Below are 13,976 nucleotides of genomic sequence, written 5' to 3' on the forward strand. Positions count from 1 at the left end.
TGGAGACCAAAATGGAGCTAAAAAAGCAACAATAGCATTGCTTTGAGTTTAGTGTTAACTCTCCAGAGTCTGCTGAGGAGTGAACAGGTGACTGCTTTGCTCACATGTTTGCTGTCACAACTTTACACAGTGAGATGTGAGATGTTTTCGGGTACATCGGCACCTCTAAAGTCCCTCAGAATAAAAGGTACCTGATGACTCTTCTTCTCCTCCTCCTGCAGGAAATCGAGGAGTTCAGCTTCGTCACCCAGCTGGCCGGCCTCACCGACCACCTGTCTGTGGCCATGCGGTTGGCTGTGTCCACCGGGGAAGAGGAGCCTTAGGTTGACCCACGTGAGCTTTGAAAAAAGAAAAAAAAGAAAAATACTGCCATGGAGGACTGACGGACGACCAGGAAGAGAAGAGGGGATGACACGTTTACAGAGAGAGAGAGAGAGAGAGAGAGGACTGAAGGGAGAGCGAAACGGAGGGATGAATCAGTGGAGGAGCTCAGCGGATGGATGGATTTACAGAAGGGAGAGGAGGGCGATGTGAGAGAGGAAGACTCTGGAGGGGCGAGATAAGCAGGGGCATGCTGTTTAGAAAGCCATGAGGATATTCATCTTCCTGGGTAAACCACCCACACACACACACACACACACACACAATCTGACTGTTGAACATCGCCCGGCCTCTCCGCCCTCCTCCTGCCCCTCCCCCCGCTGAACGGACCACGAGGTTTTATTTACAGCGATTCGGTTTTTATGTAGCCAATTTACACACACCCCCTTTTTGTTTTAGCCCAAAATCTGTTTTTTTATGATTCTACCTTCAGGGACAGTTGTACAAAAGGCAAACACGTCATTCACGTGTCGAGAGTGAGGCGTGCGGCTGCTGACGGGCTTTTCCACTGACCTTGGTCGTGTCCTCGTTGTCGTGCTCCTTCCTGAGCGGCTGCTGGTCGTTCACCTTACTGCTCCCACGTCGGTCCCGGGAACCTCAACAAGTGTCTTTTTTTCTAAAAAAAAAACTAAACAAAACTAGTCTTTCTAAAAAAAAAAAGGAGAAAAATATAATGATACGGTTTTTACTGTCGCCACACCACTTTTTATAGGACGTTTAAATGCCTGTTTAATACTATATGGTATGTTTCTAAAAAAAAAAATTTAAAAATGTTATTGTGTAAAGGGACATGAAATTGGAGAAGAAGTTAGTTTGATGCATTGCGATGCTTATAGCATGCGTTTCAGCCATGACTGGTGGAAATCAGACATTTTTGGTGTAATAGCGGGAGCTGAGGCTTTGCTGATGCATGATGGGAAACGGTATCAGTTTACAACATTAATATAGCGTCTTGATACACTCGCTTGCTTGAGTCTGACGAGTCAAGAGGTGCACACTTCCTGTATGCCGGTGTGTTGTTTGTGCATGTGAGACTCCACCCTGCTGGCGACCCTGAACACACACAAAGTGTGCACGGAAACATACTGAAGACTTGCGTGAAGCGATACTCTGGATTTCAGGTGATGTTACACGCCCTCTAGCGGCCATTTTGGAGGGAGTAGATGTTGTCAGCCTGTTAGCTAACGAACCAGTTGTCCAACGGATCAGCCTGATGACAGCCATATTGTGACGCAACTGCAAAACCTCATAATACAGAAACATTTTGACCGCCGTACAATATGTCAAGTTTGCGCAAACACCTTTTATAATCGTCTAAACGGACCCGAGGAGACAGGCTGTGTTCGAAATGTCATGCTAACGCAACGTAGGCTACGTCACACTGTCTCACCCGGAAAGCGTTTTTGGATCACGGGAAGTAAACTCACGTCAGCAGCCAGTTTTCTTTAACGTGTCGTAGTCACGATCATTCAAACCATTATTTAGTACTTCAACACATCCTGAAGTTTGCCATGTCAAGAGTTTTTCAGTATTTAAGGGAATACAAATAATCAAAGTTCATACCGTTGTGTTACTTTTGACCCTCTTGTGCGTTACCTTCGTCCCGACTGACGCCAAACTACACCAAAGTCGTTCCACATTTACGCAAAATAACACCTGGTATTGATAGAACACACGTGTGAGTTGTTGATCACAACAACAAAAATAAGTGAAACCATTATCTGATTATTTTTAATTATAATTTTACCAGCAGACGTCCACACTGAAGTATGCTCGAGGTGTCAGGGCGCCGGCCAAGGAGCTGGATAATAGCGTGTTAATATGCCATTTGAAACACAGCCTACACAGAATTATATACAGAATTCAAGTAGTGCAAAGGCTATTGAATACAGACTCAGCATGAAGTACAGTAATACTGCCATGCAACACAACTCAGGGTGTGTTCAGACTGAGAGCAAAACCAACGGGTTGAAGTCCTTTCTTGTAGCTACGTATGTTGCTAGCTAACGCAGCTCTAGCTAACGTCTGCACGGCCAATATACGGGATGACTTGTCTTTGCATTCGGTCTCAACACGCCTTCTGAACTCTGTTCCCCGCACCTGTCCATATATTACATTATTGACTCACTGCTTTTTGCTGGTTGGACAATACTATGCTTTACACCAATGCTAATGTAGCATAGCATTCACATTGGCATTCAACTCCCAATCTGTAACAGACTATGGTGTCAAACAGGAGCGGACTTTGGTAAAGAGTGTTTAATCTGTAACTGTTGACAGGCATGTAGATACTAGAGGTGGCCTGTGTCCAGTAGATGTGTTGATGGTGAGAGGCCAAGTCACCATTACATCAAACATAAAGCAGCAGGCCTCTTCAGGAAGTAAGGTCCTTTGACAGCAGGACGTAAAGCTGCTGTGCAAATACTTTTGCACAAAATTGAAAAAAAACATTTTGTCATATTTAAGATACTGTGAGGAACTTGTTGAGGTTATGAAACAGTCTCAATGTAAGACAGATGCCTCTATATGACCTACATAAGTGAACAAGACCAGATCAGACCAAAATCAGATGAAACCAAGCAGAAACTCAAACTCCAGCAGGAAGCAGCCCACCGCAGACAGATCCAGATCCACAGTGTCTCCTCCTGAGGGACGGGAGAACCAGACTGAGTGTGTCGGTCCGTCAGACCCCGCTGTAGTAGAATGAGAGGGTTTCTAAAGGAAACACTACCACTTCCGTCCACAGGGACCGCCAGAATCAACACAACACCAAAGTTCCTTGGAGAAGTTTAGGTTAGAATAGAAAGGTTGTGACCTGGGCCCCCATGAGCCAAAACCAGTTAAATGTTAACTAAACAATGTTTCTGAAAACATTTAAAGGCACAAAATAGACAATTCGGTGAATATTTGTTAATATCAGCGCTGCCTAGTTTGACAGTTGGGCTGGAAATTCACCAGGAATCAGATTTTTTTTACACAGATCATCTGTCTCGTGTACTTCTGTCAGGATGTAGTGACAGTTTGAGCAAATATGATGAAAAGCTATTTTTAGTCAAAGTTACCAAACATAAGCTTTAACATAAGCTTGCTAACATTAGCCACAACGAGCTACTGGTTGTACCAGAATCCAGGAAGGCTGCAAAAACATGGAGGTGAATGAATTGGGTTTGTTTTATTACTGAGGTATTCTGCTTATAATTTGTTTTAGGAAGGATGTTTTATTTCTTCTTTCAAAAAGTATAGATTTTGTCTTTCAAAGATTCATGTCCCTGTCACTCAACACTGTGTAAGCTAACGTGTTAGCATGAACCTCCAAGATGAATGAAGTCCCGCCCTGAGAACACACGGATCATGTTTGTGTCCATCAGTCAAAAACTGCCGACTCATGCTGTACATATTTCTTTTGGAGATGTGTGTGGAAAATCACTCATGTAGAAAAGCCTTGTTTCTCTGAATAAAACATGCATTACAGCAACACTTTTTCCAGACACTGTTTGATTTCCATGGTCTGTGAACAATGTTTACAGCAGCACAAGAGAGTAGCGTCAGCGCAGTGTGTGTGTGTGTGTGTGTGTGTGTGTGTGTGTGTGTGTGTGTGGGTGGAAACACATCGGTTGTTCTGCTATGTATGTCCAACTCAGTCAGTTTTACATGAAGTGTGAGTCAACAGATCACCTGGCTGCTCTGGCACGTCTTTATGACTCATTATGATTTATGTGACTAATATATCCTTCATCTTACTAAGATGTGTATCTGTGATTTGTCTTCAATTCCAGATTCAGTTTTCTTTAGATTGAGTCCTTACAATGAGATCAAATCCTCGTTTTTGACGAGGTAAATAATCTGTAAGTACACTCCTGTTATAGGGAGTGACAACAAGGTGCCATAGTTTCCTTGAGAATCTGCTCTTGAAGGGCTTTACACACCAGGGGCGTTTAGTCGTTCACACAATCAATATATTTGTGTTGTTTTAGTTTTTGTCATGAGCGCTTTCACACAAAGTGAACTCTTGCCTTTCACAAAAAAAGCCCTGTTCAAATGATATTCGCAGATGAGTATTTCGCATTTTGGTGTTTTTATTATCCACAGGCAAAAAAAAGAAGCAACATAATATTTTTTTTGCACGTTTTTTCTGAGCCTTCGCATCGCAAGATAAAAACATCACCCAATCACAATAGTGCACAACAACACGAAGGAAGAGAGGCAGAACACTTTATTACCTCTTTCGACCAAGACAAAGGCTGCACAGATCCACTCCTTCCTCGTGCTTACCTTTCACAATAAAAGCCCTCTACAAACAATATTCATAGGTAAGTATTTTGTATTTTTGTGTCATTTATTTGTCACGACCACTTTTTTTTTGTGTAATCAATTTGCACATCAATACTTTTTTCCAAACAATTCATCATTCAGCGTGGAGAGATCCAAAGCCCCCACACTGTGTGACTCCTGTAGTGCCGCTTCAGGATGAAACTACACTTTTGTGTTTTTTTATGAATAGAGGTAATTCATTTTGTATTGTGGAGTCTAGCGCTGCTGCTAGCTCCCCGCTGCTGCTGCTACCGGCCGCTGCTGCTGCTAACGGCCGCTGCTGCTGCTACTGCCCGCGTCCCCTCTGCCCAAGTTGGGTGTCGAGCCTGGTCCCGCCACCTTCGGTGGTTTTCGGGGAGCTAGCGGAAGTTAGCGGAGAGCTAGCGGGGAAGTAACGGAGCGCTAGCAGGAGCCCCAGCTGGCTACAGCGGGGAGCTAACGGGGACACTGACCGAAGGTAGTAGCAGCTCGTAACCCGACTTTTACAGTACAATGATTTAGCTTAAGTATATACATATATTCATCTCTGTCTGGCAGGTGTTCACATAAACTAAAGGACTCAGAAAAGCATTCTCCAGATTGAGCGACTACATGAACAAACAAAGAGGCGTTAAGGACATATATGTTGGCATGAGAGTCGGGGGAGAAGAATGTGAAGAAAATCAGAGAAGATTTACAGTAAAAAAATGATTTCACAACAATACAAATTACATTTCATGGATGTTTTTAAAAATGAAAAGACCAGATTCAAGGTTAATTAATAGAATACAGTGAAATATGATTGCAGCTAGAAAGTAGTGAAATATATTTTTGAGTTGTATCCATCTAAGTTTTCTAAGTGATCACACCAGACGGTTTCAGAGCCAGACGAGCTCAATACACAACGAGCGCCTGAGTGAAATACGGGTTTCTATCCATCATGAAAAGGCGTTGGACCCCGATGGCAGTCCTGGAGTTTTCTGGTAATCTCCTCTGCCTGACGATGACTATTTCTCACACACTCACAGCCAATCGGAGCTCGGAGCTTCCAGCTGAGTATTCTGTAATACTTCGTCAGGCTCGTAAAAGCTTCATGTTGCTTTCCTTTTCCCATCATTTGTTCATGTTTTTTTAATTGATTTCTGGGTGTTCCTGTCTGTGATGTGGCTTAGGGGTCGATGGCTTGTCTCTTTTTTTTACGTTTCTTCAACAAACTGCTTATTTTCTTCTGCGTTTAAAAAGAAAGAAGTCTTATCTGTGTCCTTGTGTTGTTTTTTGGGGCGCTGTGGGGATTCGGGGTCTCCTTCACTGGGCTCAAAGCTTGAATGGACATAACTCATTCACAACTGTACTGAAAGGTAATGCGCTGTAATGTGTAAATATCCCATCAAATGAATCTGCATGTAATCCTCATAATGAGGAATTAGGAAGTATAAAGGAGCCCTCATTGGGCAGTTTAGGGGTCAGACCAAAACCGGTCTTTCACCCAGGAGACCGCTGCAGAAGTCAACATCTGCAGTTATTTTAACCCCAACCACCATCTATGACAAAACCTCACCAAGTATTTCACAATCCTTTCCCAAACCTAGCTAAGCAGTTTCGTTGCCGAAAGTTATTTCCTGTGAAGACAGAAGTGTATTTTTTTTTTTAACTGTGTCCAAATACAGAGATGTTGGATGGCTTTTGTAGGATAACGCACGAAAAAACACGGACAACTTTATGGTAAGATACCAGACCTCATATCTTTGTATGAGCAAACGCTGCATATCTGTACCCCTGGCTTGTGGTCAGTGGAAGCACCTCAAGGGAAAGGACACCACTCCACTGATCAATCATACTCCCAATGTGTACCAATATATGAACGTTTGAATATCACCAACCATCTTAAGGTCGGATAAAGAAACCTATGTTTGTCTCTCTGAAAGGACAAAGCATGAAGAAGTGAAAGAGGCTTTTAAGGGCACCTTCTGCTTTTCATGAACAGAGAGAAACATTTACATAGGGTACTCTGTCAAGCGTGGAAAAACTCCCCTCCACTGAAACTAAAGTACATGGATGACAAGCACAAGGTGGAGAGACTGAACACGCCTTAAAGGGATTTGTTTAACTTCCAAGTAATTCTCATCTGTGAAGTATCTGATCGTCTCTCCCAGCATTTAGCAGCCGAAGAGACGGATATGCTAACGTTGCTAATGCTAATGTGCGTTACTCTGCAGTGTAAATAAGGACTGGTTCAATTAGAGGGTTTCAACTCTTTAATTGAACCAGTAACCAATAACACTAACAGTTCACTGTTATTTGTTGCCTTCCAAGTTTTCTGACATTTTATGTTTACATTTGTAAAATGTCTAATTTTCATACATTTCCAGAACATAAATCTGATTATTGGACGAAGCCAGGTTCAAAATTCTCGTTTCATTTTTGTTTTTACAGAGGGGATTTTACATATCTCTTTGTATCACTCCATACATCAAAGAATACTGTTAACACACATTCAATTAATTAACACAACAATTTAAATAGAAACTAAATCTCGAACCAGTGCATGAAAAATTATGTTTTTGCCTGGTGTGTCTTCCAGTGTATCTTCCCCATTATTGGGATCTGTCTCTAAAGTAATTGTTTCTTCCTTCACACCAAGCTTCATGAGAATGGGAGCAGTAGTTTTCTCTGTTTTCCGGCTGACAAACAAACAAACAAGTACAACATGTTCTCCTTGGTGGAGGGGATGCTATGACAGTGGAGTGTTTTTGGCTGGTTGTACTTCCCCATGTGGCCAGAAAACAAGACAATTAAAGCTGCAGTTATCAATATTTTAAGATGAGCAATTGTTCAAAAGACCAAATAAAAGGGGTGATGGACCAACATGGAATCCTCATCCAACTCTGGGCCATAAAGCAGGGGATGCTTTAGGGCGGGGCTACAAGGTGATTGACAGTTCGCTACCAGAGACGTATACGGTGTTTCAACATCACTCTTCCACATTCCAAATATGGTCACTTTCACTCACCGGTTGTCTCATTTCAGTAACGTTTTTTATTTTTTTGCAGGACATAAATGGCAATGTTGTGAGTATCTTGGCAAAGGTCGGTTTCTCAGCGGATTTGGCGTTATTGGTGGATTCAGTAGCTCTAAGGATTCCAAAACTGTATGGTAATCCTCTGTAGCTTCATGCTATCAATATGAAATGGCATATTTTCAAAACTCTGGGTGCTTTCCCAAGTCACTCTTGAGTCCCTTTGAATCATACTTATGGTTTATGTTCATATTTACTGTGGAATAGTGTCATAAACATGAACAATGGACTTATATACTTTGATCCTAGAGGAAAACCCTGGAGAATCCCCAAACTGTGAAGTTGAACTATAACTTCCTTGTAACAAAAACGATGTATTGCATGCCACGCAATCACCCATTGATCTCTCTTGATAGAGTAACTTGTAAGGCCAGGATGTGCCTTTTTTTTTTGCTGTATCACACCAGAAGCCCTATTTGGACTGGTTGGGCTTGGGAGATCGACGAAGAGGTTCGACGAAGGGCTGAGCCCCCATTTAGGGGGTTATGGGGTAGTAGTGGCTGCCGGACTCACTTTGGTGACTCAGGCTCTGGGTTGTGTTTACTGCTTGATGCCCACAATTGACCCCAAAAACTATTGCTCTCATTTTCTAAATGCAAGAACATTGTTGAATCCAGTGTCATTTTCTTCACAACTTTTAAGGAAACTGAGACTTATTCATCCATTTCAACATGTGATTTACTTTAGCGCCTTCAGAGTCTGAAACCATAACAACAAATCTTACACTGGAGTATTGAAGACAAAATTTGAGAGAAAATAATCCACCCACTGGCTTTTTCTGAACTTTCTACCGCATGGGCTTAATCCGTCTCCAGTGCTATAGTGACGTAGACAATCTTCAGGTTATTTTGTCATACAACCTTATTACTTTTGAAAAAGAATTGCTTTCTTGTCCAATACAGTGAACAGTTGTGTCTTTTAATATAAGGCACAACCAAATGTCTGTCTCTTTGTACATAAAACTCACATCAACCCAAATGAGGAATACCCCAGCTTCTCTTGGGAAGCCCACCTTTTCCCTGCTAAAAGATACCATGTGTGCCAGTAGAAAAGGAATCCAGTGTGATCGTGAACCTACTTCACAGGTTATTGACTCAGGGTGGATATGAGCAGTTCCACCAGAGCATCTTTCTTCCTTTTGATTTGATGTTTACAGCAATGAACTTATCACAAGTTTTACAAGAAAAAAATACCAGTGATCCGAGTGAAAACCCTGGAGAATCCCCAAACTGTGAAGTTGAACTATAGCTTCCTTGTAACAAAAACGATGTATTGCATGCCACGCAATCACCCATTGATCTCTCTTGATAGAGTTGTTTTGGTTCAGGTTCAGGTATTGGAATCAGTATTGGGAAAGGTTACAAACAGGAATATTGTCTTCAAAATGTTCTGTTTTACAGATATGTGGACATCAGTTGCGGGCCGTGGATTTTCTATTTGGGCCTTTTGGGCCGTTTGATATAGTTTACATAAATATGCGGATGACGGGATGCGGCGTCATTAACGGACAATGCATGTAGTCCACATCAACAAGAACAGTCACATTGAGTTATAACAAAACATGACAAAACAATCCAACAAAACTGCGGCACTAAAACACTGCACACTCAAGAGAACAAGCCAGAAGGAATGATATTAACTACCGTAAAATTCACCACCACGCAATGGAAAACAGGCTGACGGCAAAGACCAGCTAGAAGGCGCTCTACTTCCACAGAGACATAGAGGGGAAATATGAATGGATGAAAGCTCTCCTTAAAACATGCTTCAGGCGCTGCAGGCTGGAAGCAGAGCAACAGAGGAAGACAGGAGCTGTGCAATGAGAAAATAAACTAATAGGGAAAACAAATATTATAATACATGTAGTGTATTTTTGAAAAACAATTAAATTATAAAATAGCTATAACTTTGTGATTCTGATTAGGCCAGCAGTGAAGGCTCAGGATCAAGAAAAATGGCTATTTCTTTCTGTTTGTAAGCAGGAGGCAGCTTGTTTATTACTAACTTTGGTTCTATGTAGCTGCTCTCATAGATGAGCTGTGACGTGTAGGCGACGAGCAAAAAGCCCGGTAGTCTTGGTCACAAGTGATGTGTTAAGTCATAGGGAAACCACGTTGGAAAACAACTGAAACGTACTTCTTTATTTAACACGCCTCAGCGAATCAGTGAATGTCAGTGTGTTTAGGGAAGTGAAATCGACTTCACACCAACACCAGCGCGGCACACACATGAAACCCCAAGTAAACCCCCGCCGATAAAGATGAAAGACACGTCATAGTGGAGTCCAGCATGGAGCTTCGGGGGTCCGCCCACACACACACACACACTGCTCCTGGACTGTATAAAGGTGGGAGCAACACACTTCAAGTTCACACAGCAGAAGAGAAGAACCGTCTGACAACACTCACCTACTGCTACTCAACTGACTAAGCAACATGGCCGCTGCTCGTCTCGCCCTGACCGTGCTGGTGCTGATGCTGGCTGCCGTCACTCTGACTGAAGGTAGGAAGGGATTCAAGCAGTCGTTGAAATGTTGATGGTTAGACTGGTACATTTGATTCAATCTGATCATCATGACCATTTGAACAACTGTATAAGGTGGTCGACAAGCTGTCGTATTCCAGTGAATGAGATCTATCAATGCAGCTTTAGAGGTTGAGAACATCTGGTGTGATCCATAGTTGTATGAAAGGACTTGCTCTTCAAGAGAAATCCACCCGAAAATATCATTCAAATGTTCGTTGGCAGCTTACTTTCCAGACAGTAAGAGCAAAACTTTTTGTTTTTTTTCCCGAACATTCTCAAGACACATTTCGTGGTTTATTTTACCACTTTGTCTATTTACAGAATGTCTGTAGATTTTTCCTCAAGTAAACCAAAAGTTACCATTAGATCATGTCTTGTTAGCATATTGAAATATCAGAAAACTTGCAATACAAAAACAAGTCTTAATGTAAGCAATCAACTTGTGATATTTCATGAAGATCTATTGGTTAATTTCACCTGTAGAGTCTTCAAAATGTCTGTAATTTTACAAAACATATTATTTAAATGAGTTTATTCTCACACTCCTCTTCAGTAGCTCTTACATCCACCAAATGTTCTACCTTCACACAGCTGTTGTCTTCATTGGTGTGTGTGTGTGTTTGCGTTCTTCATTGGTGTGTGTGTGTTTGCGTTCTTCATTGGGGTGTGTGTGTTTGCGTTCTTCATTGGTGTGTGTGTTTGTGTTTTCAGGCGTACGCGGCGCCGCCCCCAAGAGGTGCTGCTTCCGTTTCAACGAGAACGAGGTTCCTCGTGACAAGGTGGTCAGCTACATCCGGACCAGCCAGCGGTGCTCCAATCCCGCCATCCTGTAAGTACCCGTCCTTTAAGTGCCCGTCCTTTAAGTACCCGTCCTTTAAGTGCCCGTCCTTTAAGTACCCGTCCTTTAAGTACCCGTCCTTTAAGTGCCCGTCCTTTAAGTACCCGTCCTTTAAGTACCCGTCCTTTAAGTGCCCCTCCTTTAAGTGCCCGTCCTTTAAGTGCCCGTACTGTAAGTACTTTGCTGACTTTGTCCTCTCTGTGTCGTGTGCAGGTTGAGGACCGTGCCGGGTCGCCAGCTGTGCGCCAGACCTTCAGCCGTGTGGGTGAAGGAGCTCATCGCCCACCTGGACGCCAAATCTGTCCCCGGAGAGATGTCCCACCTGTAACCACGACGAGGCCACGCCCCCTGATAATCTGACCAATTATGGTTTATTGATGCTGCGAAGACGCGTTAGCATATAAGGTCTGCAGGAGGGTATCTGTCCATATACGCAACATATTTACTAATATACAAAATATTGTTATGTTTTGTGACTCGAGTCACGTGTAGTTTTTGCTGAGTCATGTGTAGTTTTTGCTGACTGACCGTCAACACTGTGAATCTTGTTGCTTTGTGATTTGAATTGACTGAACAGAAACTACATTCTTGTTGTCATCAGTAGAGTATAAGCTACTATTTCTACAATGAACCTGGGAGCTCTTACTCTTGTTAGTTTTTTTTATTTAAAGAGGGTTTTTGCTAGGTTTTTTTCTATTTACAGTCATGTTTTGAATTCAAGAACTTGTACAGATAAGTACAACATGTATTTCTGTATGCTTAATGCTGATTTGGTTCTGTTGAATTAAAGCAAGATAACATGCCATTGTTGGTCTCTGTGGTTCTCTCACACTTCCCGTGTGTTAATTCCCTTTTTTTGATATGACGTAAACTAGAAATGCCTGCTGCCGCCTGCTAATTGGCTTGAATCACAACTTTTATCTCAACTTGAATGTAAAACTCTGTGTTTTACCTTTGATCTTTTCATCCTCCCTTTCAAGGCCAGAGTCTTGTTATTTACTGTTGAGCAGCTTTCTCACGTAACTGTGAGCTTGAGATGTGCAGGACTCGTATCTGACTGATAACAGTGAATGCCTCAGCAGGGCTGAATAATTGCTGTTTGCCTTCTGGGCTAAAAATATTGTTTCTTGAAACCAGTCACTTTTGGAAGAAGAAATACCACATTTTTCTTCTTAGAAATGTTAAGTTGAACTTTTTAGCAACTAAAGAAGTGCACTCAATATAGTTTTGATCTCACTTAATACATAACAAAAAAGTGCTTGTCTGAATCGTTCATCGCTAACTACAGACATTAGTGTTAGACACTAACCTACCGGGTAACGTTTGTTATTTAGTGTCTCGTTTTCCGCGCTAACGTTCTGGTTAGCTAGCACGCTAACGTAGAGCGAAAGTATTTGTTAGCGGCTTTGCGATTGTGATAAGCAGAAATCAAAGCTAACTACTACGTTAGCTAATGACAATGCTTGCTGATGTCGACGATCACTGCCTTCCGCCAGCTGAACAGGAAGTAGCCCATGCCGGGCTCCCTTACAGTCAAGATGGCTTCAGAGATACAAAAATAAGGATTTACTTCTCTCATATCATGCCTAGCTTTAGTGGATCATAACATATCGGGGATGGATTACTTTGCAGATGCTCTGCTTACAAATGAGACCAAATTGCCCAAAATGTCCCAAAATGTGGCCTGCGATAGATTAGGTATGGCTGGTTTTTACCCCTGGTGGCCTGTTAAGAGCAGTGATTAATCAGCAGTCAGTAGCAGAATATAACTGAAAGTAAAGTAAAATAGTTTTTCCCAAAAATATAAATAACCGCAACCACAAGAGGTCCTTGAGCTATACAGTCATAAACGAGCACAACAAATATTCGACTGATTGGTCCAGTAGTATAAAAGATTGGCCCGGACAGATAGACACACACACACACACACACACACACACACACACACACACACACACACACACACACACACACACACACACACACACAGGTTTTGTCGCAAAAGCGCTGTTTGGACCACTATGACCAGAAGCTTATGGAGGCTAATGTTTGCTGATGTTGGCTAACTTTAGATACATATTTCTGTTTGATCGTTCTATAATTCCCACTTATAGCCATAGTTCACCAAACGCTAGTCTTGGTTTAATGTTCACATAAAAAAAGTAATACATCATTTGTAAATAAATAAAAAAAAGAATTCACATACATGTGAATATATTAAAATATTGTAACGGACTGAGGGAAATGTTTTGTTATAAATGTTATGTTCAGGATGTAAGTGAACGTCTCATGAGCTAGTAGCTGTGAGGCGTGTCTGTGATTGGAGAGCGAGTGATGTTGTTGTGTTGTGTGGTGTTGTGTTACGACCCGTTCGGAGTAGAGTCTATGACCCGGAGCAGACGTGAAGCTGGTTGAGAGGCTTTCACAGGGTTTTGCTGTTGTTTTGGCGTAGACTACGGCCAACAGTAGCCCGTTCTATGTTCCCTGAATAAACACCCTATAAGCCATCTACGTCTCGTAGCTTTCCTGACCCAGGGTCGCTACATTTGGTGTCAGAAGTAAAACTTTCGCTATCATCAACATCGCCACACGAGTTAGCAGCAGAGAAGCTAAGTGGCTAACGCTCGTCAACGGTGAGAAACATGACGTCGGGGAGCCGTCTCAAGATTATACGGGAAGGAGAAAGTGACGAATGAGAATGGAACGGCGTAGCCGGGGCTTGGCAGACGACGGAGCACCGAGAGCGGGTAAAAGAAATGACCGCGAGGATGGCTGCGGAGGCTGGCGTTGGCCACTCGGGCCGCGCCGGTGAGAGAAATGGGGGCCGTAGAGGAATAACTGCGGCCGCAGAAAGGGACATGACTG

General features: G+C 42.5%; 2 protein-coding genes across 2 annotated transcripts in view; both read left to right on the top strand.

Annotated features, from left to right (window-relative positions):
• smpd3 (sphingomyelin phosphodiesterase 3) overlaps positions 1 to 1,104 on the top strand; it is a gene marked incomplete at its 5' end in the record, with an annotated part of 37,422 nt that extends 36,318 nt beyond the window's left edge. Inside the window, one exon of the mRNA XM_079223140.1 lies at positions 222 to 1,104. Coding sequence (XP_079079266.1) covers positions 222 to 323 — 102 coding nt within the window. The 3' untranslated portion in view covers positions 324 to 1,104. The remainder of the gene's footprint in view (positions 1 to 221) is intronic.
• Positions 1,105 to 10,126: 9,022 nt separating this feature from the next.
• LOC306741947 (monocyte chemotactic protein 1B-like) lies at positions 10,127 to 11,541 on the top strand. Its single transcript, XM_079224283.1, has 3 exons — positions 10,127 to 10,249; positions 10,985 to 11,102; positions 11,325 to 11,541. Exons 1-3 carry the CDS (start codon positions 10,183 to 10,185, stop codon positions 11,437 to 11,439), a joined length of 300 nt encoding a protein of 99 aa, XP_079080409.1. The 5' UTR covers positions 10,127 to 10,182; the 3' UTR covers positions 11,440 to 11,541.
• The last annotated feature ends 2,435 nt before the right edge of the window (positions 11,542 to 13,976 follow it).

This window comes from Taurulus bubalis, assembly GCF_910589615.1.
Source record: "Taurulus bubalis genome assembly, chromosome: 9".
Lineage (NCBI taxonomy): Eukaryota > Metazoa > Chordata > Actinopteri > Perciformes > Cottidae > Taurulus > Taurulus bubalis.

What these genes read in the sequence shown, in the direction of transcription:
- LOC306741947 (XM_079224283.1), top strand. Translation starts at nt 10,183, where the DNA reads ATGGCCGCTGCTCGTCTCGCCCTGACCGTGCTGGTGCTGATGCTGGCT. An exon ending in TGCCGTCACTCTGACTGAAG is followed by an intron (nt 10,250 to 10,984) that starts GTAGGAAGGGAT and finishes TTGTGTTTTCAG; the next exon opens with GCGTACGCGGCGCCGCCCCC. An exon ending in TGCTCCAATCCCGCCATCCT is followed by an intron (nt 11,103 to 11,324) that starts GTAAGTACCCGT and finishes TGTCGTGTGCAG; the next exon opens with GTTGAGGACCGTGCCGGGTC.